We start from the raw sequence: 27,934 nt of genomic DNA on the forward strand, positions 1-27,934 counted from the left end.
GTAGAACCAAAGAATTAAATAAAAAAGCACTTTGAAAGAAAAAAATGAGAATACAGCAACTTGCAGGTAAACACCCCAAAATGCTGATAGTATTATATTTATGTAACCTAGGAGAACAAGTAGATGCATGGGAACACCACTATCTGACGCTTCCCCATCAAATCATACATCATCCTTACATAGAACTATATAGCCCTTAATTCACCGTTACAGGATCAAAAAGCTGGAACTCCCTCCTTATCAGCACGATAGTAGTACCAATGCCAAATGGAATATAACGGTTCATAATGGCAACTCCACCACTACCTTATCAAAAGCAATTAGGGATGGACAAAAAAGCTAGCCTTGATAGCTTCCAAAGAGTACTACATTGCTTGAATAGCGAGTTCAACTTGCAAGACTGCAAAGGCACATTGCCAATTTCTTGCATCACTTCACACATTTACCTTTGTAGTTAAGAACTGAACACATATTCACTTGTTGGGTGAATTGGACATTCTGAATTCTCCCTCAGTGTACCCGAACAGGCGCCGGAGTGTGGCGACTAGGCGATTTTCACATTAACTTCATTGCAGTGTTAACGTAAGCCTACTAATAAAGATTATTATTACATATTTGAAAAGTGTAATCAGTAAATTATTATGCAAAATATTAAACTTTGCAGTTGATTATTAAAAGGTCAAAATTTATTGGAAAGGTTGGGCTGGGACTGACAGGGTGAGTCACACAGTCCAAATATGCACAGAATTAAAATTGGACCCACTGTCTGTGGCATTGTAGGTTAGACACTAACCTTTTGCTGGAATTCAAATCAAGCCCTGAACAACAATGCGATCAAAGTTTCTTCTATCTGTTAATAATAATAATCGCTTATTGTCACAAGTAGGCTTCAATGAAGTTACTGTGAAAAGCCCCTAGTCGCCACATTCCGGCTCCTGCTCGGGGAGGCTGGAACGGGAATTGAACCCGCGCTGCTGGTCTTGTTCTGCATTACAAGCCAGCTGTTTAGCCCACTGTGCTAAACCAGCACTTGGAAAGGAAATTAGTTTGGGTAACAAACCAGTACCAAACAGGCATAGACCTATGACAAAGATAGCCTAAAATTTGGTACAAACAGATAAAACTTTTGCGTTTTGGTTCTTGTTACACACTGGGAGCATGTTTGCAAAATTGTGCACTCCAAGACTGTGATTTTGGAAATGCACTCCCAATGCGCATCAAGGTTTGTTGCAGCAGAATTTTAACTGTGATTATTTGAATGCCACTCAGAATGGTAACTGTTAATGTGGTAATGTAGAATCTTGGTGTTTAGAACATTGCTGGAAAGAGATCAGATAGTTTTACCCTACGTCAGGCTGTGCTTTGCCTGACTTTGGAATCTTGTTGTTAAGTTAAACAATGAAAAAAGGAAAACAGCAATGCACCCTTTAGCATTAGACATCCATCAGTTAAATGAAAAGCAAACTATTTATTCGAAAATTCTTTTAAAGAAAGAACCTTATGACTGTATCAGATTAGAACCCATCCTTTTTAATGCCTCATGTGGACTGCCATTCTTGCAAAAACACAAGGAATAAGCAACACCACAAATGCCCATGAAGAAAGAAAGTGTTCTTGTGTCATATTTTTTATGTCTTCAAGCTGTTCCAAAGTGTTTCACAGCAAATCAATTGCTTTCAAACTGGGGCCATTGCTGCTATTTAGGTCAAGGCAGCAGCCAAATTGTTGTACAAAAGCAATTAAAATAACAGCTTGTTCATCTGGTTTTGTTGGTGGTGTTTGAGAGAGTAATGTTGGCCAGGAAACTAGAATTCCCTAGCTTTTGAATGATTTTTTATGTCACCTGAACCATAAGACATAGGAGCAGAATTAGGCCACTTGGACAATCGAGTCTGCTCCACCATTCAATCATGGCTGATATTTTCTCATCCCCATTCTCCTGCCTTCTCCCCATAACCCGTGATCCCCTTATTAATCAAGAACCTATCTATCTCTGTCTTATCTATCTCAGTGAATTGGCCTCCACAGCCTTCTGCGGCAAAGAGTTCCACAGATTCACCACCCTCTGGCTGAAAGAATTCCTCCTCATCTCTGTTTTAAAGGATCGTCCCTTTAATCTGAGATGGTGTCCTCTGGTTCTAGTTTTTCCTACAAGTGGAAACATCCTCTCCACATCCACTCTATCCAGGCCTCGCAGTATCTTGTACGTTTCAAAAGATCCCCTCTCATCCTTCTAAACTCCAAAGAGTACAGACCCAGAGTCCTCAAAAGTTCCTCATATGACAAGTTCTTCATTCCAGGTATCATGCTTGTGAATCCCCTCTGGACCCTTTCCAAGGCCAGCACATCCTTCCTTAGATATGGGGCCCAAAACTGCTCACAATACTCCAAATGGGGTCTGACCAGAGCCTTATACAGCCTCAGAAGTACATCCCTCTTCTTGAATTCTAGCCCTCTTGACATGAATGCTGGCATTGCATTTGCCTTCTTAACTGCCGACTGAACCTGCACATTAACCTTAAGAGAATCGTGAACAAGGACGCCCAAGTCTCTTTGTGCTTCTGCTTTCTGAAGCATTTCCCCATTTAGAAAATAGGTTATGCCTAGATTCCTCCTTCCAAAGTGCATAACCTCACACTTTTCCACATTGTATTTCATTTGCCACTTCATTGCCCACTCTCCTAGCTTGTCCAAGTCCTTCTGCAGCCCCCTTGCTTCCTCAATACTACCTGTCCCTCTACAGATCTTTGTATCATCTGCAAACTTAGCAACAGTGCCTTCAGTACCTTCTTCCAGATCATTAATGTATATTGTAAAATGTTGTGGTCCCAGCACAGACCCCTGAGGCACACCACTAGTCACCGGCTGCCATCCTGAAAAAGACCCCTTTATCTCCACTCTTTGCCTTCTGCCAGTCAGCCAATCCTCTATCCATGTCAGGATCTTACCCTTAACACCATGGGCTTGTAACTTATTTAACAGTCTCCTATGCGGCACTATCTCAAACCATGAACAAACCGCCTCACTCAGAGGATTGGGAACTCTAATAACATCAATGTCGATTATGTGCTCAAATCCAGGAGAAAGGTTTTGAACCCACAATGGTAATAATTTTGGTATACTGGTGCAGATCCGCCACATATTAGAATAAAATTAAGTCAGACAATAATTGAGAGTGCATGGGCGGCTAAAATTTACATAATCAATACTCACTTTATAGTTAACTACTGTATTGTGTTCTGATTAATTCAACATTTTTATTCATTTCTATATTTATTGGTGACACTAAAGCAAATAATTTATATTCAGTTTTGGCAGAACTTTTCTCCATAAAGCCAGTAAGTAATATAACTTAATCAATTTTATTCCAAGAATAGTTAGAGTATCTGAATTCCAACCATGTACTGACCTGTACTTAAAATAACTATTGTCCGAATTAAATTTAACATTGTATCACAGGTATATTACCCTACAATCTTTAATCCCTTGAAAATTGGCTCTTAAAGTATTGATCAAAAATTAAGTCAGATACTGCAACTCTATGCTTCCGATAGTGACATGTAGGTGGGCGTCGCACGTTGGGTGTTTTTTGACCCTTTTCGCCCAGATTTTGAGGAAAATGTTATATGATTGACTGTCTGAAAAGTTGCAGCTTCTGATTTTGTCGTTGTTTGGCGGAGTGTGTGGGGGTAAGAACTAAGTGGGTGGGGAGAGTTGTGCACTTGGTATCAGGAGTTGTTGTGGGCCTGTGATTCTTGTTCCTATGGATTTCTGGTTTTCTGATATTTCTATGTACATATGTCTTTTTTGTTAAATTTAGGGTACCCAATTCATTTTTTTCCAATTACGGGGCAATTTAGCGTGCATCTACCCTGCACATTTTTAGGTTGTGGGGGTGAGACCCACGCAGACATGGGGAGAATGTGCAAACTCCACACCGTCAGTGACCTGGGACCGGGATCCAACTCAGATCCTCAGTGCTGTGAGGCAGCATTGCAAAATGTCTTTAATAAAAATATATATTTTTAAAAGTTGCAGCAAACAAAGGATGTCAAAATCACAGGAAAAGAAGCCAGAAGAAAGGGTGCGAGCGATCGTCCGCCGATGAACTCGGTGGGGAGTTCAGTGGGAGGAAAGATGGCGGGAGCAAGCTCGGCAGGTGGGGCAACACCCATAATAGTGCAGAAGCTGGCCAAAGTGATGGCGGGGGAGTTTGAGCGGCTTCGACAGGCATCAAAAAGAGATGATGGCCTCGTTCAAGGAGTGGGTGGATGAGACTCTTTACTCCGGTAAAGGAGGCTTTGGCAAAGACTTGGCAAACATGTCGATGGAAGTGCGGGAGCAAGGAGATGAGTTGAAGTGGGTGGAGTAGCCATTGTCGTAGCGACCAGCTCACATCGATGGGTGAGAAGCTGTGGAGGCTGGTGGAGAGCAACAAAGGACTGTGAGCCACTGTGGAGGTCCTGAAGGACAGGTCTCGAAAGCAGAATCTGAGGATCGTGGGACTGCCCGAGGGGATGGAGGCCAGCGGAGTATTTTGTGGAGATGTTCGCCTAGTTGTTGGGGAGGAGGAGGGCCCCTCCCCCTGCGAGCTGCACAAGGCCCACCAGTTGCTCATGCTGAAACCAAAGGCAAATTAACTTCCAGAGAGGCGAGGTGGGATGGCAGTGGTATTTGTATATACCAGGATCTCACGGTGGAGTTGGCAAGACTGTGGGCGGCCATTGGTTGAGTGAAAGCGACGTATAAAAGCAACGCGAGGTTTGGGGTGGTCAATCCGGCGAAACGGAGGGTCACATATAACTCCAATGATTAGTGTTGGGGGTCTGGAAGGTCTAGATATGGGGGAGCATTTGTGTTAATTTTCTTTTTGATATTGGGCGGGGGTTCTGGCAGGGTCCAGCTCTCTAGCAAACATGGTGAGGTCTGAGATCTGCTTGTTTAAGGCTCAGGTGGACAGGGAGGCAAGAGTGGAGTGCCAGCAGCTGGTTGAGGAAATTCTGGAGTTGGATGGACAGTAGAATCACAGAATGAATGGCACGGAGACAGGCCCTTCAGCCCAAACTGGTCCATGCCAACCAAAAAGCCATTTCTGGAACCTTACTGAATACCTTCTGAGAGCCTACATAGAGAGCAGCTTTTAATTCTCCCTTTTCTACCACATTAGTTTTACTATCTCAAAATTCAAATAGGTTTGCTCAGCATATTTTTAAAAACTTTTTTCAATTAAGGGGCAATTTAGCGTGGCCAATCCACCTACCCTGCACATCTTTTGTGTTGTGGGAGTAAGACCCCCTGCAGACACGGGGACAAGGTGCAAACTCCACACGGACAGTGACCCGAGGCCGGGATCGTACCCAGGTCTTCGGCACCATGAGTGCTAAGCACTGCGCCACCGTGCACCGCTGTTCAGCATAGTTTACCCTCTACACATTCTTGCTGGCTCTCTGATTGGTTCATGCTTGTCCAAATGCATCACTCGGTGCCCATTAATGGATTTGAGTAATCTCCCTATAAAAGACACCAGACTAATGGATCCATAACTCCCTCTTACCCTTCTTAATAGTGGAGTGACAATGGCAGTGGAGTGACAATGGCAGTGGAGTGACAATGGCAGTGGAGTGACAATGGCAGTGGAGTGACAATGGCAGTGGAGTGACAATGGCAGTGGAGTGACAATGGCAATTTTCCAATCAATCAGGTCGTTCTTCAGCACCGTGTCGGCGGTCTTGCACGTGGATTCAGAGTCCAGTCCCCTAGGGGCCATATTTGGGGTGTCGAACTTGCTAGAGCTGCAGACGGGAGTGGGGGCAAATGTTTAAGCCTTCACTTGGCTGATCGCTTGCAGGCGGGTCCTGTTAGGGTGGAGGTCAGTCGCTCCATTCTGTGCCTCGGTGTGGCTGGGGAATCTAATTGAGTTTTTGTATCTGGAAAAGTTGAAATTTGCTTTGAGGGGGGTGGGTTAGGAGTTCCACAAGAGTTGGGGTTGGTTTGTACTACATTGCAAGGTTACTGTCAGCTGTTGGAGGGGGGGGCAAAGTGGGGTGTTTAGTTGAAGTTCTGGGGAGGGGGGGGGTTTGGCGTTTGTGTTGTTTTTCTTTGCTCCGAGTGTTTTGAAATGTTAAAATACCAAAATTTGAAAAATCAATTCAAAACAAAGAGATTTTAACTCTATTCCTAAAAATAATAGAACTTTTATTTGCTCAAAACCTGTACATCTTAAATGTCAGAATGCTCCAGAAATTAAGAGTCATTGGGGTCCAAAGCACAGAAAAACACCCTTCGACCCATCATGTCAGTGCCGGTCAAAAACAGCCACCTAACTATTCTAATCCCATTTTCCAGCACTTCGCCTATAGCCTTGGCAGTGCAAGTGCACGTCCAAATACTGCTTAAATGTTATGAGGGTCTCTGCCTCCGCCACCCTTTCAGGGAGCTTTAGTAGGCATACTTTAGTAAGTATTTTGCCGGCAAAACAATTAACTTACTAATGACTGGTAAAGGTTTATCTGGAAAGCAACACTGCATATCTTTGCCTCACAAACTAATAAAGAACATACTGTATTGGCATGCAGCCTCAAGAAGTGGTAAAAAAAACTGATTCATGTCCTTGATTCCATGCGTGGGCGACTCTTGGTTTCAGTAGACAATTCAATGGAGGTCAACATGGAGGTTTAGGAAAATAGGAAGGAAAATATTGGTTTTGTACTACTTACACATAACTCCTATCAGATGATTTAAACTACCAGTGGAATTACTGGAAAGCAGGCTGATGAATGCCTCCTCACCCAGGGAGGTGCATGGTGCAGCATTACATATTTCTAAGGTTTTTACACATTTCATTTATTTGAAATTATGTCAGATATTTTAAAAGATATCAAATGCAGCCAAATATTCACATTCCTGACATCCTTCCATAAATGGCAGTATGAGCCCGCTGATGATATCCATTGGTGACCCTGATGGAGTATGTGGGATTGGGGTACATCACCTCATTGTAGTTCCAGTATCATATGTCTGTCCCACAAGAAGGGGCAGACTTTCGATGAAACACACAATATTGCAGTGCCAGGTTCCTGCCAATCGGTGGGGGGGGGGGGGGGGGGGGGGGGTAGGGGGTGTACAGAGAGGTCACTGTTGTGGTGGGAATACCAATCAGAGACTTTGTAGCTCTAAATTTGCTGATAGGCGTTGAACATATCAGCAGCAAGTACAGAACATCGGGCTCTGATTGGTGGACTCCCCTTTAAAGCAGGAAAACAGTTTGTCAGGCATTGCAAGGTTGTGAGATGTAGAGCAAATTAGACAGAGATTTCCTGAATTTGTGTGAAGTTTCTGAACTTTCATTGAGTGAAGATGCAAAGCAACAGCCAAGTTTCCGGCATTCGGTCTGGCGGGGAGACTGAGGCAAAAGTGAGATCGCCAACCAAACATTGGCGCGCGAGCCTGCAAATCCTTCAGCGAGGCAAGGACCACACGCGACGACAGGGAAAATAGGAAGGAAAATATTTGTTTTGTACTACTTACACATAACTCCTATCAGATGATTTACACTACCAGTGGAATGGTAGACAAGGTGGCCTAGCCACCCGAGCAACAGCTGAGAGGTGAGCTGTGCAGCAGTCAGGAGGTACGAAGAAGGCCAGGCAAGCCCTGGCGTCATGTTTCGGGGAATCAGGGAGCAGCAGCTAGTGGGAGTGGGGCAACACGACCAGAGCCAGAAGCCAGCCAAGTAGAGTTGAGGATGAAGGAGCTGGGCAGCAACTAACATTTTCTTTCTACTTGTAGATTTTGCCTGTTGAAATTACTGCTTCTTTTGGTGTCAGTCATTTCTTTCTCTGATCAATGGCAGTGTCTTTTGTGACACCCGGCTTGCCTTGACCATCCGTCGGCTTCACAGCATTCCCAAAACTTATTGCCAGCAGCCAGATACTCCGGTAGGATTTGGACAGTGAATTCCAGCTCAATCTCACCTCAATTCTCTTCAAAATTTCCAAACACTACCCGGCATTCCAACTTATAAGCTTTGTTGAATTTGTCACTGCTTTTGAGCACCTTAGACAATTGTCAACTTTTGCTTAAGGATGTCATTGGGGGCAGGGCTTGACATAATTGGGGGCAGTGCTCAATGTCACTGGGGTGGGGGGGGGGGAGAAGGGGAGGAACAGGGTGTGACATGGGGCCCTTGCAGAGAGGGAGAGCACGCCTCCCAAAAATGCAAGTTTGCCTCTGCCCACTAGAGATGCATCAATCAAGGAAACATCAGCATGCTAGTGCCCAGAATAGAAGAGGGAGAAGTCACCAAATACACGTCACCCACCACCTTGAAAGATGGCTAAAAGGTTGTTAGAAGTTTAACGATCCAGAAAATGACTCCTGAACACCTCATACAAAGCCCTCAACATGGGCACCCCATCAGGAAGTCCTCACTTTCAGATGTAAATGCATGGATGCACCTGTCTTCATTTGATATTTTGGTTCGCAGTTCAAATCCCAGATCAGGGGCAATACATTCCCAGCAATAATTTCCATCCAGGAGACAAGGGATGGTTGGAGGCTATTCCCAAAAATCGCATCCCAAAAATCGGTGATGAAGGTCGCGAGCCAAATATCAAGCTGCACCCGAGTCTGATTTTCCACTTTTTTTTAGTACTCCTGCCAAAATATGTCAAGCATGTGCTAACATGATTTAATCCATTTCCTTTACTGGTTTAATAAAACAAGTAACAAAAGGTGTTACTTCCAATGTTGGTGCAGTAAGAATTCTGAAATATCACACTAGGCAGTCTTCAGATCCAAGACACAATTGGTTCTGAAAATAACATTGCAAGTCGAAATGTCATAAGTTGGAACCAATTTCCCCATGGAAACAAAGGTATAAATGGGGTTTGGTTCCTGAAAATCACTCATGCGACACCCGGCAGTGCTAAATGCTCTCACCTCTTGCACTGTCAAATCGTAAGGGAGCCGTTGATGACAGCATGCCTTAACTCAAGTTCCTTGGTTAGTGTGGGGAATATAATGAAGTCATCAATCACTGTCAGTTGTGTGTTTATTAAATACAGCATAAGCATATAAATGTGTGAAAATCACAACGTTTGTGCCAAAAAAAGTAACAGCATAAAATACTCTTTTCCAACCTAATAAAAGACGGTTTGACTTGTCCAGTCATACAGATAGAGGATGCAGAACGTCAATCCGCATATATCAAAATGCTGGTGTGGCATTGTAAAGTCAAAATCAACATTGTAAAGTCAAAATGAGATGGCAACTTATAAATGTTGTAAGTGCTGTACGTTGTAACTCGAACATTGTAAAGTTGAGGACTGCCTGTATGGAAGGGCCAAACATCTTCAGGGCTTTTCCAAGCCTCCTGGAAATCTGTTACTTGAGCACCCATGCCAAAGGGCTTGAGGCTCGGGGCAAGGACACACCACTGGAAATTGTTCCATTGGCATCACTAAAAGTACCATTAATGTCAAGGACTGCATTTTTTTGTTTAGCAATGAAATATGTCTCTAAATATCAATTGGTACATTAAGTCACTTAATACATCTGATGATTTACATTTGAACTTTTGTGTTTGCAGTTTAGCGATATGTTTCTTTTCTTATTTTTAATTCTATTTTGCAGCAGAAGGCACCAGGTTATATTAAAAGAATAAAAAAGTCTTGCATTTATATAGTGCTTTCAAAATCACTGAACATCTCAAAGCATTTCACACCCAATGAAGTACAGTGTTGAAATATATGAAAAGAGGGCTGAATTTTAATGGTGTTTTGGGGACAAGCTCAGAGGTGGAAAGGCTGGCAAAATGGTGCAGGAAGGCATCCAGTGGCCATTATTCCCACCATCATGTTGTTTTGCAAAACCCATTTGCCCCCTTCAAGGGTGCAGCCATCAATGCCCTCGTTCTCAGATGCAGCACCAGCAATGGCCACCGATAACAGTGACATGGCTGAGCTGCCAGTCCTCTGATTATGCGTGCAGCTCTTGGGGGTGGGCACCCTGCTTAATATGGGCAGAGTCCCTGTGTCTGAAGCAGGGGCACCCTCTTTATTCAGCCTTAATAACAGGATTTCTGCCACTTCCATAAAATTCAGCACAATAGCCTGACTTACCTACAAATAATAAATTGCAAATACCTGCAAGAAATGTTCTGCCTTGGTTCACAAACAGCTGTGATTCACTCCATTAGTTTAGAAAGATGTGGAAACATTTGCTAAATGTAACAACCCCTGACGTTGAGCATCATAGCAACAGTCCTTTCCAAACAGCAAAAATATCACTGGTCACGAACACTAATTTGGTGAAAAGACATTAAATTGATATGAATTCCAAGTAAAATTTGATCCGACAAGCCTGCAACGTATCCACTGCTAAACGAAGTGTTAACAATTTGTAAGTGAAGAGCAACATGGTGCAATGTCTGGCAAATTCGACTCTATTGGAAGACCTGAATAAATTGCATTGGAGTATGAATGGCAAGTCTCAGATTCAGTCAGAGTCCAATACTCCCTCTGGCAATGTTTAGAGTTGGTTAATTCTGTTTCGAAACACAGTCCTAAATGCAGAAAATCATTCAAAAGTTTCATAGTTGATATCCTCTACTCTCATTTTCACTTGTCTCAATATGGTTGTGTTGCTTAAATGCCTCTTGGTCGTGTTTTACACTATTGATGACTGATAGCCTACCCAATCTTGGTGGCAACTCTGATGATGATGCAAATCTTCAGCTATCGTCAATCTTGGCCTCACCATCTTGTCTATTCCTTTCAATGGAACTCTGTTACTAACTCTACCCCCTTTGTTTCCCTTTTTGTTCCATATATTTATTTTCTGCTCGACTGTTTATTAAGCTCAAGTTTTCAAAAGAGTTAGATGCTGGCAGGATTCCAACACCTCCCTAACTTGGGACTTCTTGGATGAAATGGTCCAAACTACAGAAAGCAAACAAAGAATTAGAAAGGCATATTTTCACTCTAGGTTCAGCCACATGACTTGTGTGTTCTTATCAAGTACCATTCCAACATTTTTAAGGCTGCCAAAACTTCAAACATTAGAACGGAGAAACTGAAATGACAAATAAGGACCTAAAGTCGCAGCCATTGTAAGAATCTAATACTTACGAAATCAAAAATACAATCCCATAATTGTGTGAACAGGAATTAGGCCTAAATCACGGAACAAAGACAGGAAACTTCCTTGAAGCTTTTCCTGGTCTGTCACCAGAATGGGAAGTGCGGCGGAAACCCCATTAGTGCATGGTTTCCATAACATCTAAGTGAGGTAATACCAGCAGAGGAACGCGGAAGGGATTTCTGACCTGGATTTTAGTTCAGTTTTTATAAAATCCTACAGTCTGATATAATGTAAGCAAACTGTTCCTTAAAACAACTATCATGTCATATTCCTTTTACTCCTTACTTCTTCAACATCATTGAATGAAGATATGAATATTGACCTTAGATAATAAATGCAAAGTACCCTCCTTCAGTCTCCCCTGCCAAGACAAAATGATTTTCCTTCATCTTAAGTATGAAGTATGCATACGAGCAACAAATCCTGACTGCAGTGTAGTCAAGATATACATTATTACTAATTTTACAGAGTACACTCTTCGCTGAGGTAATGGACTGAAAGTTTTGAAGAGTACATTGATATCTGCACCCAAATACTTATTCCCAGCACATAAGGGCGGCACAGTAGCACAGTGGTTCGCACAGTTGCTTCACAGCACCAGGGTCCCAGGTTCGATTCCCGGCTTGGGTCACTGCCTGTGCGGAGTCTGCACGTTCTCCCCATGTTTGCATGGGTTTCCTCCCGGTGCTCCGGTTTTCTCCTCCAGTCCAAAGATGTGCAGGTTAGATGGATTGGCCATGCTAAATTGCCCTTAGTGTCCAAAAGGTTAGGTGGGGTTACTGGGTTACGGGGATAGGGTGGGTTGTGGGCTTGGATGGGTGCTCTTTCCAAGGGCCGGTGCAGACTCGATGGGCCGAATGGCCTCCTTCTGTACTGTAAATTCTATGATTGTACGATAAAGCTCAATGCCATAAATGTGATTTTCAAAAAATCTATGCCATTGTAGCAGTAAAAAGGAAATTTCTGTCCTTGTATCATCAATTCTAAATGTTTAAAAATCACCAATAACATGTTAACAGCCATAAACATGCTCACTCACATTCTGTTGCTGGGGATTATCTTTTGGCCATCACGGAACCATGTCATTTGCGGTTGCGGGTAGCTGCTGATGTCTGGAGATTTTAGTACTGCAGCCTGACCCTGCAATACTATAATCTGTTGGTCACCTCCTTCAAAGCTTCTCATGTCTGCAGACAAAACGTGAAAAATGAGAATGAGAAAAATGAGAAAAACTAAGAAACTAGCCATAATATCAATGCTACATATGTGATTGAAACCTCAGGGAGCAAATTAAACAGGGAAGCTAAGTAGAGAATACTCTATTCACTGGTATGAGGAATACTTACTCTTGCCACCTGCCGTAATCTATGGGATCAACTTCAATAAAAGCAAAATATTGCAGATGCTGGAAATCCGAAATAAAACCAAAAAATACTGGAAAACCTCAACAGGTCTGGCAGCATAGAGGATAGAGAATCAGAGTCCATATGACTCTTCTTCAAAACTGAAGAGAAGTTGAAATGGGATGGATTGTATGCTGTTGAAGAAGGGGATGGAGCAGATGTAACAAAATAGAAGGTCAGGGTAGGTTGGAGGTCAGGAGAGATTAAATAACAAAGATGTCAAGGGATACAAGACAAAGAGAATGATAATGCTAGACTACAAAACAGGCATTTCAGAAATAATCAGACTTGGAAGGTCCATCATTGTTAGCTCAAAACCAGCAGAAGAAAGTTTCATGCTTTTAAAAATCATACCCTTCCATATTTACTTCAGTTTTTTAAAATGAAATCTGTGACCGACCTTTATTTTAAATTTGCATGAAATGATTGTATAGAGAGTGTAATCAAGTATGTATATATGGTTGGGGTGATAGGTGGGAGTTGTTAGTTAAGATTTAGACGGGAAGACCACGAAAATTGAAGAATGCAAATGCAGGGTTTGTCATGTGAATGTCCCTTTAAGAAAAGTGTGCTTTAGCAAATGGTTGCAGTGATGTAATTGTGTGGATGGAGCTGAAAGCTCTTTTTGGCTCTGTGTTTAGTTTCGCTTTCAGTTGGAGAGCTGCAGTCAAACCCAGCAGATGTGTATTGATCTTTCTCACTGCAATCGAAAAAATGTCAATTTGATGATTTCAAAGTAATACCTGTTTCTGTAAGGAACACAAACCTACTGTCTCTGTTAAAAAGTGTTTTGGCTTATGGATGTTGGCTGAAAAGTTATTAAGGGTTATCTATAGAGTACTGTATCTTTTTGGGAGGGTTATCAGTGTTGGCAGATGGTAAGATGTTTACTGTGTGTTTATAAAATGTTCAGTGGGCCCTTGTGCTCCCCATACCAAAATCAATTCAAAATTATGGGTCAGGTGAACTCCATGATATACTTTGGCATTCTCTAAACCCTGGCCCATAATAGGTTGAAGAGGTAGATTTAGGTATAAGACCTATGTACCAGGTTTAAATAAAACCTAAGGGTCAACATGAGTTCCTGCTTACAGAGGTTAGTAGCTTTCCATGGACAGATAACAAGTCATTGCTATGGCTATAGATAAAACTCCCAAGGACTTATAGTTTTGGCAAGGGTGTCTGCACCCATAAGGTTGATTGGTACCAGGCAGCTGCCACTCACGTGATCATCTTAGAACACAGGACTATGAAGGCGATATTATAATACTATGTACGTGCTTTGATTATGATTGGTAACTAAAAGCATATGTAATCCTAATTATTAGTTGTGAATGGGCACAGTTTTCGAACAAATGGATTTGTTTGATTGGTGTATGTTGATTACCTCAGATAATACACAAATTATAATTGCTCAATCCTTGCTGTGATCTGGAACGGGCAAGCCATCCGGTGGTAGCTTTGCTCCCCTGTTATAGCTTGCAATATAGGTTTAAACTGAAACTCAACTCTAGATGTCGTCTGGTCAGTTGAGGAGTGTAGTAGCGGATAGTTGAATAACTACCGGCGAAATTCCCACAACAAGGGTATAACCTCCTGGCATCCCCACTTAAGTGTAGAGGCAGTTTCATTCAAGATCGAGACCAGGGGCAGAAATGTTCCTCCCCCTCCGCTGTGTGTTCAGCAGTGGCGGAGAGAGACTTGCAAGTGGCCAGCAGCAGGATCTTCTCTTGTTAACGCCGTTTCCCTTGGACATGCCCCTCGCCACCGCAGTTGCGCCATCGCCAGGACTGTAAGATCTCACCAGAGTGAATGGTCAGAAAATCCTGCTCTGGGTTCCAACTTAAATGACAGAACCATATAATTTGTTTTTGAATCAGCCTAGGTGTATTTTAATTTCAAAGTAAATTTAGACTTACATTCGTTTCACAGTCACAAATATGTGTGCGTCATCTACAGATAGAGATTTGCTTTTGGTAACCTGATTCCCTAAAAGTATATATCACAGATTTGCATCGTAGCATCCTAAATACTGATAAATCTATTAGAACAATAATAAGAACAATGGGCTGGATTCTCCGCCCCACATTTCTGTTTCGTCCCGCCGGCGGGATGCTCCGTTACGCCGGCTAGTTAATGGGGTTTCCCATTGTGGGGCAGCCCCACATCGTCGGGAAACCCCCGGGCTGCCGGCAAAACGGAGCATTGAGCCGGCAGAGAATCCAGCCCAATGTTTTTGACAGTTTGGTACTATTTTGACCTCTAATGTTACAGCCAGTAAAAGTTCTCTTCGCCGTACTATCAGGTGAGCAATCCATTTCCTCAATGACAGCATTATTGGATGATATGGTAGCGGACACCGGAAAACTTCTAAAGCAGATAACAGACCGGTTTTTAATTCATTCAAAACCTATCCACTTACATGGAGTCAAAATCAGACTCAAAGGGGGCAATATACCAGAAAAGTTTCCAAGTGTGGTAGCGAGCGGAACCTGCCACAAGCTTCCAGACACTCGGACTGGTGAGGCCTTCACTGCTACAAAACGACAAGTAGTCCACTTAACAAGGCCCCATGCCAGCTGATTCACCGGGACTGCGGTTGTCAACCCCCAGCTAACAAGGGAGAGCAGCCAACTGCACTCTGCTCGCAACCAATCCACCGAGGAGACCAGCCCCACGGGGATGCCAACCTGGGCAGAGGCCAGATGGGATGCCCTGTTCCAGCAAGGGTCTCAGATGGTCAGCCAGTGCGGCCTGGGAAAAGTGGCAGCGACCATCAGCTTGGGAGCTGATGGTCGCTACCACCTCACATTTGTCCCCCATCTCACCTCCCCCCCCCCCCACCTCCGACCAAAGTGATGAACGATGCATGTGGCGCACGATGGCCCCTCTGTGTCCCTGCAGGAGAAGTTCATCCACAACAGATGGGAGAGGGGCAGACGGGCGGCGGGGTGCCGGACATCAGAGTCCTCACTCCCTACAAGTAACGGGCCCTGGGGGGCCGAGGACTGATCTGCCACCGACTTAGAGGTTGCCTTAGGGCGCAGAGGTGAGGATCCACCTACCCCAACCCAGATGATCTGTCTTACGTGAATTGTTAATGCCATTCAGAATGACCCATCCCTCCCACTGCCCACATGTCCATTCTCCCGCAAGATCCTGATCCAATGGTGCTGCTCATCTGGGGTAGTCCCCCCGCCCACCCTTCTTGGAGGGGAGCTCCGAGGACACCACCATATTCGCGGCACAGCTGTCAATCCCACACTCCACCAGCACAGAAACACTTATCTCGGTACTATTCGCAGTAGTCGATAGGCTTCTATGCACATATTAATACTGTGGCTACCAAGGCAGGTCAAAAGCTAGGTAAGTAACTCACCTCCTGACCCCCCAACCTGCCCATTCTCGAACAAGGCACCAGTCAGGAGTGTAATGGAATACGCTCCACTTGCCTGGATGGGTGCAGCTCTAACAACACTCAAGAAGGTCGACACCATCCAGGACGAAACAGCGCGCTTGATTGCTCTCCCTTCCACAAACATTCAAATGTTGTCCCCTTGTTCAGGAAGGGGAGTAGAGACAACCCCGGTATAGACCAGTGAGCCTTACCTCTGTTGTGGGCAAAATCTTGGAAAGGTTTCTAAGAGATAGGATGTCAAATCATCTGGAAAGGAATAATTTGATTAGAGATAGTCAACACGGTTTTGTGAAGGGTAGGTCGTGCCTCACAAACCTTATTGAGTTCTTTGAGAAGGTGACCAAACAGGTGGATGAGGGTAAAGCAGTTGATGTGGTGTATATGGATTTCAGTAAAGCGTTTGATAAGGTTCCCCAGGGTAGACTACTGCAGAAAGTACGGAGGCATGGGATTCAGGGTGATTTAGCAGTTTGGATCAGAAATTAGCTAGCTGGAAGAAGACAAAGGGTGGTGGTTGATGGGAAATGTTTAGACTGGAGTCCAGTTACTATTGGTGTACCACAAGGATCGGTTTTGGGGCCACTGCTGTTTGTCATTTTTATAAATGACCTGGAGGAGGGCGTAGAAGGATGGGTGAATAAATTTGCAGATGACACTAAAGTCGGTGGAGTTGTGGACAGTGCGGAAGGATGTCACAAGTTACAGAGGGACATAAATAAGCTGGAGCGCTGGGCTGAGAGGTGGCAAATGGAGTTTAATGCAGAAAAGTGTGAGGTGATTCATTTTGGAAGGAATAACAGGAAGACAGAGTACTGGGCTAATGGTAAGATTCTTGGCAGTGTGGATGAGCAGAGAGATCTCGGTGTCCATGTACATAGATCCCTGAAAGTTGCCACCCAGGTTGATAGGGTTGTTAAGGCGTACGGTGTGTTAGCTTTTATTGGTAGAGGGATTGAGTTTCGAAGCCATGAAGTCATGTTGCAGCTGTACAAAACTCTAGTGCAGCCGCATTTGGAGTATTGCGTGAAATTCTGGTCGCCGCATTACAGGAAGGATGTGGAAGCATTGGAAAGGGTGCAGAGGAGATTTACCAGAATGTTGCCTGGTATGGAAGGAAGATCTTATGAGGGAAAGCTGAGGGACTTGAGGCTGTTTTCGTTAGAGAGAAGAAGGTTAAGAGGTGACTTAATAGAGGCATACATGATGATCAGAGGATTGGATAGGGTGGACAGTGAGAGCCTTCTTCCTTGGATGGTGATATCTAGCACGAGGGGACATAGCTTTAAATTGAGGGGAGATAGATATAGGACAGATGTCAGAGGTAGGTTCTTTATTCAGTGTAGTAAGGGCGTGGAATGCCCGGCCTGCAACAGTAGTGGAATCACCAACACTAAGGGCATTCAAATGGTCACTGGATAGACATATGGACAATAAGGGAATAGTGTAGATGGGCTTTAGAGTGGTTTCACAGGTCGGCACAACATCGAGGGCCGAAGGGCCTGTACTGCGCTGTAATGTTCTATGTTCTAAACCTCCACCACTGACGGACAACAATGGCAGCCTGTGTGTCATCTTCAAGATGCACTGCAGTAACTCACCAAGGTTCCTTAGACAGCACCTCCAAACCCACGACCACTACCATCTAGAAGAACAGGACCAGCAGATACCTGGGAGATTCCCCTCCAAGTCACTCACCACCCTGACTTGGAAATAGATCGCCATTCCTTCACTGTCACTGGGGCAAAATCCTGAAACTCCCTCCTCAACAGCACAGTGGTTGTACCTACACGTCAAGAATTACAACGGTTCAAGAAGGCAACTCAGCACTACCTTCTGAAGGGCATTAAGGATGAGCAATAAATGCTGGCCTAACCAGCGATGCCCACATTCCATAAATGAATGAAACATTTTTTTTTAAACATTCTGGTAAGCACCACACAGTTGCTGATGCACATCAAGTGGAGGCAGGAATGCCCAGGCAAGACAGCAGTCGGAGGTCTGCTGGACCCCAGGACCCAGCTGGGTCCCAGTCAGATGCTGAGCCTCTGGACCAGGTTTACCCAGAGCTGATGCAGCCGCTGGGGTGCGGCAGAGAGATTCAGCTTAGGATGTCAGTAACACTCCAGGAAGTCCATAGTCGATTGGAGGAGTTCCAGAGACTACGGGTACAGCAGATGGCGTCCGCAATGCGTTGCACTGAGGCCAACACTGCTCGGGTGGCGGCCACAGTAGAGAGTCAGGTGCTTGACATCGGCAGCATGAGTGGAGGTATCTAAGGCATAGCTCAGTTGATGATGGCCATGGGTCCACCTCAATGGCTGGGCGGCACGGTAGCACAGTGGTTAACATCACTGCTTCACAGTTCCAGGGACCCGGGTTCGATCCCCAGCTTGGGTCACTACACTGTCTGTGCGGATTCTGCACATTCTCCCCGGGTCTGCGTTGGTTTCCTCCAAGTGCTCCGGTTTCCTTCCACAAGTCCCGAAAGAAGTGTTTGTTAGGTGAATTGGACATTCTGAATTCTCCCTCAGTGTACCCAAACAGGCGTCGGAGTGTGGCGACTAGGGGATTGTCACAGTGACTTACTTCATTGCAGTGTTAATGTAAGCATACTGGTGACACTAATAAAGATTATTATATTATCATCATCCCGTCCCAGTCACTAGGGGACATGACCCAGTACCAGATGGACCTTGACGAGGCATTGTGGGGCATGTCCCACTTTCAGGTGGGCATTGCCAAGGCCCTTCAGAACACGTCATGGTCGTTGGGGGAGGTCCACCAGTCTCATGTGAGCATAGCCGAGGCACTGCGGAGCTTGTCCAGATTCAGGTGGGCATTGCCGGGGTGCTGCAGAGCATGTCCCAGTCACTGAGGAGCATCGTCGAGGGCGTTGACACCGTGCTGCAGACATTGGGGAGCCGCCAGGGCTGGGAGAGCCAGATGACGGAGGGGCAGCCAGGGTTCAATCCAGCTGACCCTCCGTCCCAGGGTGAACCCCAGGGCCGTATGGGCACTGACTGGGAGGAGGGGGCGATGGTGCCCGCCAGAACCCCCGAGACCCACTCCCCCCTCTACCTCTGATGTGCATCCTGGTGACACACCTAGACGCAGGGTAACGGGGTGAGGATGCAGTGGGTGAGAGGGGTTGCGTCAATGGGGCGGCACCATCGGGGGATTGGGCACATGTGTATAGAATTTGAAAACGTTGACTTTGAACAATATGACATCTCTGGCATTTTCTTCCGCAATGCTGGCCGAGCACCAATCCCATGCCCCACCTCTCTGGATGCCTCTCCCGCACTGTCCCCCCAAAACCGCCCCCCCCATCCCGGCAAACCACAAGCAGGTGATGGGTGAGCGCGAACGTTAGATTTAGGAATACCAGCACTCAACGTGTTATCACCCCCTGCTCTTGACAGTGGCCCGCTGACAATCTCCCATCACACTGGAGTGTAGGTGCACAGACACTGTGAGGAGGGGGTGGGGAGAAGGAGAAAGGATGGATGAGGTCACACCCTCTGTAAAGGGGCAATGACCAGGGTTTGCCAGACCTTGGCGCTGCCGCCTGTCCTCCATCCACCGGCTGGGCCTGCAGGTCCTCCCCAAGCTCATCCTCCAGCTCCTTCTGGTCCTGTGCCTCCTCATTCTAGTCCTCCTCGGATGTGGCCACATGTTGCTCATCCTCTATCTCCAGCGTGTTGCCCCATTGCTGTGCCAGGTTGTGGAGGTCACAGCAGACCACAAAGCGGGATATCCGCTTGGGGGGGGGGGGGGGTGTACTGCAGTGCACCACCAGAGCAGTTGAGTATCACAGTTTGGGGACTTCCTGTGACGGCGGGCGGGAGGCGGCCGCACAATGGAGGGCTCCCGTTCGGCAACGGCACTTTCGAGGCTTTAAGCCCGGTCCCAGGGTCCGCGGAGGCGGCAGAAGGCACGGAGGAGGCACAGGAAAAAAAGAACAAAGAAAAATGTTGAGGGTGAGCAAGAAAACGGCCGGAAAAAAAAACAGCTGGAGGTCCGTCGGGGAGTGGAAAGGTCACCGCGGGGTCAACAGGAAAAATGGAGGCTGGAGCACCAGGGAAGGACGCACTGCTTACTGCTGAAGAAATAACTAAGGTGATGGCTACGGAATTTGAAAAGCAGTTGGCGCAGATTGCGAAATGCATGGAGACGGTGTAGCGCACAATGACTTACGAGAGACGAGAAGTGATGAAGTCGATCCAGGCTTTATTAAGCGATGCTTGTCCCCAGCAGCTCAGCAACAGAATGAAGCTGCGGGGAGAAGCTTGGGTTCTTATACTCCGCCTTCAGGGCGGAGCCAGAAGTCGACAGATCCAACCAGGACCCGGGATCTGTCAGCCAATCGCATCTCAGCTTCACAGGTCCCACATGACCCCTAATACATACCACCACAGACGGTGAGGAAGGAGATGAGGGAGGTTTTGAGTGTGCTGGTGGAGGAGACGGTTTCCCCGGTGAAGACGGAGGTGGCGAGCACAGTGGCGGAGGTGCGAGAGCAAGGGGAGGCGCTGAAGGAAGTAGAGGAGACGTTATTGCAGCATGGTGATCAACTTGCCTCGATGGGGAAAGAGATGCGGAAGGTGATGGATACTAACAAGGATCTGCGAGGAAAAATGGAAGACCTCGAAAACAGATCCAGGCGACAGAATTTGAGGATTGTGGGGCTGCCCGAAGGAGTTGAAGGACCGAAGCCGACTGAGTATTTTGCCGCGATGCTGGCAAAACTATTGGGGGAGGGGGAGGATCCCTCCCGATATGAACTGGATCGGGCTCATCGGTCGTGGAGGCCTGTACCAAAGGCGAGTGAGCCGCCAAGGGCAGTGACTCTGTGCTTCCATAGGTACAGGGTGAAGGAGAAGGTGCTGAGCTGGGCCAAGCAGAAGCGGGTGGTGCAGTGGGCTGGAGCTGGTATACGTGTATACCAGGACTTTACGGTGGAGCTGGCAAGGAGGCGGGCTGCCTTCAACCGGGTGAAGAGGGCACTGTACATTAGCAAGGTGCGGTGCAGCATTGTATATCCAGCGAAGCTGAGGGTGACTTACAAGCTCAGGGACTTTTATTTTGGAACAGCGGAAGCAGCGGAGGACTTTGCGAAAGCAGAAGGACTGTGGCAGAACTGATAAATTGAGGAATGGCCATGTGCCGATGTAACCTCATGACTGTATTTTCTTCTTTTTTGTATCACTCCGCGCGGCTGTAGAGATTAAAGGAGCCAATGTGGTATATATTTGGACAAGGGAAGGGACGGGACTTTCACTCAAAAAGAGAGTTCTTTGGGGTGTAGGTGGATATGCGGGGTTTGTGTGCTAAAAGGGGATCTTTGGGCTTTCCAAGGGCCGGGCAAGTGGGAAAGGGACCCGGGAGGGGGCCTCCACGCTGGCCGGTTTAAGCCGGCCAGTGAACGGGAATGAGGTGGGGGAGGGGCTGCGGCCATCGGAGCCTGGCAGAACAGGGTCCGAGTGGTCTAGCCGGGGTGGAAAGTTGGCGGGAAGGAACAGAGGTTGGGAGGAGGAGTTTTACAAGAGGCAGTGGACGGGAGGAGCTGGAGACCTGCGGTGGGATGGGGGGGGGGGGGGGGGGGGGGCTGTGTAAGATTAAGGGTGACTACGGGTAATCCCTGATTCCTTTTTGTCATTTGTTTATGTAAACATGCGGGTTGAGGTTCGGGGGTTGGTGGGCGGATGGGATCGTTGTTATTATGGGGACTGACACATCTTGCTGATTATTGTTTATTGTTGATGGATGTAAACGTGGGAGAAAATGTGAAAAAGGAGGAGAATTTTTTTTAAATGTTTTTTTTTTTAAAGAGTATCACAGTTTGATTGGGATGCTAGACAACAATTCCCACATGCTACATGGCACACCTATCCACAGGGAGCCACTAGGGAGGTCTGAAGTGCTCACGTAACTTTGATTGCCAATTTCTAATCAGCAGTAGCTTTCAGCCGCACGGGCAGAAGCCTCCTCGGTCAATGGGAGTTATGATTGGTCGGTGGGGCTGGCAGGCTGGGGTTGCCGCTGGAACAGGCATACCCGATGCAGGGGGTGGCACAGCAGACCCGCGGGTGCTGAGGCACCCATCTCCCCACCCCCTTCCCCACTCCCCAGGCCATGTGCAACCCCTCCCCCCCAAAGGCGGCCCACACCTGCGGAGACTGACCCCACTGGGGGGCTCCCACACCCCACTCCGAACACCGGGGCAGCAACCCCGGTACCGGCCCCTCGGCTCATTGCCGGAAGCGAAGGTGGCTACACCTTTTTTAAAAGGTGGCTAATCGACACCCGTTGTGACCACTACCTGGGGAAGCGGTCAGATCACGGGAGGCCATTCGATAGGGGGTCGCTTTCATTAATTGTATGGAGATTGGCCTTAAGCAGTGATTATTGGTTTCTTGTCATGTTTCAGCGGGATCCTGATTTCACCAATGGGGGTGGGGATTAGATCACAAACTGATCGGCACCTGTCTTGGATCTCGATTTTGGCCTCTCCCGCAATCCAACGGCCTTGTCGCGCTCTCGCTTAAGCGCAACATGGCCATTAAATCGCGCCCAATAGGTTTTCTAATGATGTGAAGAAAATTAAGAACTTCTGCCAATCTGAACACCATAACTGTTTTGTATTTCCCAGATTACTTGTAAGATTTGAACTGTCTGCTTTTCTTAGCATTTAATGTTAATTTTAAGCTTATGAACTGTCACAAATGAGATGATGAAATGTTTGATCCAGAAATAATTTAATACTAGCTTCATTTCGGATTTGAAATTATAATATTTATGTAAGAACAAAGTAATTATGAATTTAAAAATTAAGTACAAAGCATTTCTACCATGAGATTCTAACAAACCTCTCTCCCTTAAATATATATTGAATTTGAGCAGTTTTTGTTCATCCTTGGTCTGATAGTGAAACTCTCCTTAGTGCTGCTTTGAGCTTCCACCAATATTTCCCAGGGCTGACAGATTGCTAATTTGATTAAATATGACCTACATCTGGATTAACTAGCCATCTGCTAACATGCCCATATCTTTTATTGAATATGGAGTTTCATAAATGGAAGTAAATAGAATTGTACTTGGATTTTTCCGACAAGCTTTAATCACTTACATACTTTAGGACGCAGAAGTTGTTAACTAGGGTTAATAAATTCCGTAATTTCATGCTTGAAATTAAGTGCACCAACAGCTTCATGTTGTGAATGCGAGTACCTCACAATAATTGAGTCATCCAAAAGCATACATTTATTTTAACTTGTTATCTTGGAGTGCAGGAGGCGAAAGAGGCCGGTATTCTGGCCTTTGCGTCCCTGGTAGCCCGGCGAAGAATTCTTCTTCAGTGGAAGGACGCGAGGCCCCCAAGCGTGGAATCCTGGATCAACGATATGGCGGGGTTTATTAAATTGGAGAGAGTGGAATTTGCCTTAAGGGGATCGGTGCAAGGGTTTTTCAGGCGGTGGCAACCGTTCTTGGACTTCCTGGCAGAACGGTAGACAATGGTCAGCAGCAGCAGCAACCTGGCCCGGGGGGGTGGGGGTGTTCTATTTTATTTTTGTTTGTCTATACTGCGGGATCTGAGGGGGTGTATATATTTGCTGTGTTTCGGCGGGTGTTAATTTATTATTTATGTGTGGGGGGAGGGGGGGCACTGGGTTGTTTTGTTTTGTATTTAATTCTATTGGGTTCCTTTTACATTTTGTTGCTGATATTTTGTGAAAACTTTAATAAAAATTATTTTTTTTTAAAACTTGTTATCTTGAGCTTCTTTGATTAGGAGGCTAGAATTGAAAGACTCAGGTCAAATCTTGCAAAGACAGGACACTGTCAATGCTCCATGAAAAACAAAAAAGCAAGATATTGTCTTGGGTACACAAGAGTAATTATACCATAGAATAAATACTCACAACTACCAGGAAGTTACAAAGCAGAAAACTGCTGCCCAGCTTGGCTCTGCTGTTTATGTCCCAGTTATTTTGTTCAATAGTTTTCTGCATAGAATACATTATTTTCCTTCACTAATTTTCTACCCTTCTGAAGGCATCAAATCAAAATTTGGTAAATATGCAGATTCCATCATCTGTGTGGCTATTGTGTGTGTGCTTAGAAACTTTGTTCACTGCCATTTCCCCATTTTGGGAATCGCACTGAGCCTGCTTCAGTCCTCAGCTGATATCCATGCAGTGTACCTTCCAGTAGAAGGGCCTAGAGGGCAATTAGGATTGGGAACCCTGGCTGATTGCACCACTCTCAGGTCAGTTCTGCACCTCTAGTCTCCAAATCCATCCAAAAACAGCTAATCCTACATTGATAAGGCGATAAACTCAAAACCGTCTTTTTTCTGCAGGATACCAACCAAAGTGTATTAAAACTGGGCTCAACATGATGAACTGACCATCGAACCCTTCACAATCACTGACTAAAGGAATTTCAAGTGGATATACTATCACACTATACACTTTCATTTGCACAGCAGGAGTAGGCCATTCGGCCCCTCAAGTCTTCTCTGTCATTTAACTAGATCACAGCTGATCTTCTACCTCAACGCCATCTTCCCACACTATCCCCATATCCCTCCATGTCATTGGTGTCCAGAAATCTATCAACCTCTGTTTTCAACATACTCAATGACTAAGCCTCCACAGCCCTCTGGCCGAGACAATTCAAAAGATTTAGCACCCTCTGACTGATGACCTCCTCTTGCCCTAAATGCACAGTTCTTAATCTGAGACCATATCCCCTGGTCTCAAACCCCGACCAGGGAAAACAATCTTCCTGAATCTCGAGCCCTGTAAGAACTTTGTGCACTTCAATGAGATCACTTCTCATCCTTTAAAATCTAAAGAATACAGGCCCAGTCTTTTAAATCTTTCCTATAGGATAATCCGCCATCCCTGGGATTAGTCGGGTAAACCTTTGCTGTCATCCTTCTATGGCCAGTATATGCTTCCCTAGGTAAAGAGACCAAATCTGCACACAATACTCGAGGTATGTTTCACCAAAGCTTAAGCAATGCAGCATAACCTCCTTAACCCTGTACTCAAATCCACTTGCAATAAACACAGTCATACCATTTGCCTTCCTTGTTGTGCCTGCATGTTAGCTTCCAGTGACTTATGAACAAGAACCCTTCCCAAACTCTCCCCACTTAAGAAATACTCTGCATTTCTGTTTTATCTACCAAACTGGATAACTTCTGACGAAAGTGTATAAGTTTACATTTTTCCATATTATATTCCCATTACCATGTCCTTGCCCACTGACTTTGCCTATTAAAATCTTCTTGAAACTGCTTTGCAATCTCCTCACAACTCACATTCACACCAAAGTTTGGATCATCAGCAAACTTGGAAACATTACATTTGGTCCCCACATCCAAAGCATCTATATAGATTGCGAATAGTTGGAGCGCTGACCCTTGCAATACCACACGTGTCACAGCTTGCCAACCGGAGGATGATCCATTTATCCCTACTGTCTGCTATCTTCAATCCAGTATATTTCCCCCAATCCCATGAACTCTAATTTTGTTGACTAACCTCATGTGCAGGACCTTATCGAAAAGCCTTCTGAAAATCCAAATTCACCATATCCACTGGTTCTCCCTTATCTATTCTGCTGGTACCATCCTCAAAAAACTTCAACCAAGTTTGCCAAACAAGATTTCCCTTTCATAAATCTACATTGACTCTGCCCAATCTCACAGTTATTTTCTAAATGCCCAGTTATCAGGACCTTTAGAATAGATTCTAGCATTTTCCCCATTATTGATATCAGGCTAACAATCTAAAGTTCCCAATTTCATTGATTCATTCCTCAAGCTGCCTGGTTTAAATTTCAAACAATTCTCGACAGATATCTGACAGTCGCTATCAACTACTGCATTTGCCATGGCAACACCTCTACCTATCAGAGTCCAGTTGCCAACAAATCAGGATTCTCTTCTCAGAAAGCATAAATTGTTGTTTTCTCCTTCGACCAGTATTCTTGTGAAGTGTTCTGATGAGTGGAAGGTGAAAAGCTTTGACATGTCTCTTTTTTCACCAAGTGATTCTTATTCACAAAATGAAACACTGATGATGTTTCTCCCCAAAAAGAGGAAACATTCTGGGAAAAGTAATGTAAGTGCAGCATAACATAGATGAATTACTCTCTTATGAAAAGCCAACACTGAAGATGTTCATATATATACCTATATAAATAACATATATTTTAAAAAATTATTGTTTTTTTGCATTTATTTGTAACAACATTGCAAGGAACAAAACAAAAAAAAAGAAAAAAAAGAGTAAAAATAAACAGGTATAAATATGTAGGAAACATATATACACTTACGAGGAAAATTAACATTAGGATCCCAGAAACCGGTACCACAACCGTACTGTTTAACCATCTACATGTTGCTCCATACTATTAAAACATACAAGGGGCGTGTTTTGAGGTCACCAAGGCGTACTCTGTTGTTGTTTGCCGTAGCTGCATCCATGAGTTTTTCTTTCTCTCGGTACCCTTTGGTTCCTTTGCCCTACTTCCCCTATAGTCTGGGTGGTGTCTCCATTAGCCCCTTTTCCTACCCCCCCCCCTCTTTCTTTTGTTCTTCTTTTGACTGTTTCGGTCCCCTCCCTGCTATCCCACCCCCCCCGCTCCCTTATTGGTTGCTAGTCACAAACAGGTACTCGAACAGGTTGGTGAATTGCTTCCATGTGTCGGGGAAACCTTCCTCCGATCCTTTCCAACTTAAGTCGGTGAGCCAGTCTGCAGCCTTGGGTGGCACTGCTGATCTCCAGTCGAGCAGGAGTTCCGACGGGAGATTAGGGAGGCAACGTCGAGAGCGTCTGCCACTCTTCCTGTAAAGAGCTCTGGCTGTTCTGATACGCCAAGGACTGCCACTGGTAGGTATGGCTCCATCCCTAACACCTTGGACATGGCCTTAAAAAGCTGATCCAGTACCGACAAGTCTGGGACAGGACCAGAACATGTGGGTATGGTTGACCGGGCTTCCCTGGCATCGTCTTCCACCTCCGGAAAGAACCCACTCATCTGTGTTCTGGAGAAGTACGTCCTGTGCACTACCTGAAGCTGCGTTAGGCTCAGCCTTGCGCATGAGGAGGTGGAATTCACCCTATGCAGTGCTTCTATCCAGAGTCCTTTCCCTATCTCTATGCCAAGCTCCTCTTCCCACTTTTCCAGTTCTCGTCTAGTGGGGCACTTCCTGCCTCTAGCAGTCGTCAGTATATGTCATCGCAGTTACGGTTCCTAGTTCGCCCGATGTTAGAAGTCTGCCCAGTAGGGTGCGTCTGGGTAGCTGGGGGAACATTGCGATCTCCTTGCGGAGGAAGTTCCTTGCTTGAATGTACCAGAGCTCGTTCCCTTTCCAGAGCTGGAGCTTGCCCATAGGTCCGCCAGGGTTGCTACTCTGCCGTCTATGTATAGGTCCCCCTACAGTCAGTACCCCTTCATCCAGTCTCCACCTTTTAAAGGAGGCATCCATTGTTGCAGGGGTGAATTTGTGGTTTTTGCAGATGAGGGCCATAGTGGACATTGCACTCAGATTGAAATGGTGCCGGAGTTGATTCCACATCACGGGGCAGCACGGTAGCATTGTGGATAGCACAATTGCTTCACAGCTCCAGGGTCCCAGGTTCGATTCCGGCTTGGGTCACTGTCTGTGCGGAGTCTGCACATCCTCCCCGTGTGTGCGTGGGTTTCCTCCGGGTGCTCCGGTTTCCTCCCACAGTCCAAAGATGTGCAGGTTAGGTGGATTGGCCGTGATAAATTGTCCTTAGTGTCCAAAATTGCCCTTAGTGTTGGGTGGGGTTACTGGGTTATGGGGATAGGGTGAGGTGTTGACCTTGGGTAGGGTGTTCTTTCCAAGAGCCGGTGCAGGCTCGATGGGCCGAATGGCCTCCTTCTGCACTGTAAATTCTATGATAATCTATGACATCCTCAGCGTGCC

General features: G+C 45.7%; 1 protein-coding gene across 1 annotated transcript in view; it reads right to left on the reverse strand.

Annotated features, from left to right (window-relative positions):
• Positions 1-8,778: 8,778 nt before the first annotated feature.
• LOC140393472 (uncharacterized) overlaps positions 8,779-27,934 on the reverse strand; it is a 470,184-nt gene continuing 451,028 nt past the window's right edge. The window contains exons 4-5 of the mRNA XM_072479800.1: positions 12,182-12,329; positions 8,779-8,812 (exon numbers count right to left, since the gene is read on the reverse strand). Coding sequence (XP_072335901.1) covers positions 8,779-8,812; positions 12,182-12,329 — 182 coding nt within the window. The remainder of the gene's footprint in view (positions 8,813-12,181; positions 12,330-27,934) is intronic.

This window comes from Scyliorhinus torazame, chromosome 17 (genome assembly GCF_047496885.1).
Source record: "Scyliorhinus torazame isolate Kashiwa2021f chromosome 17, sScyTor2.1, whole genome shotgun sequence".
NCBI classification, from domain to species: domain Eukaryota; kingdom Metazoa; phylum Chordata; class Chondrichthyes; order Carcharhiniformes; family Scyliorhinidae; genus Scyliorhinus; species Scyliorhinus torazame.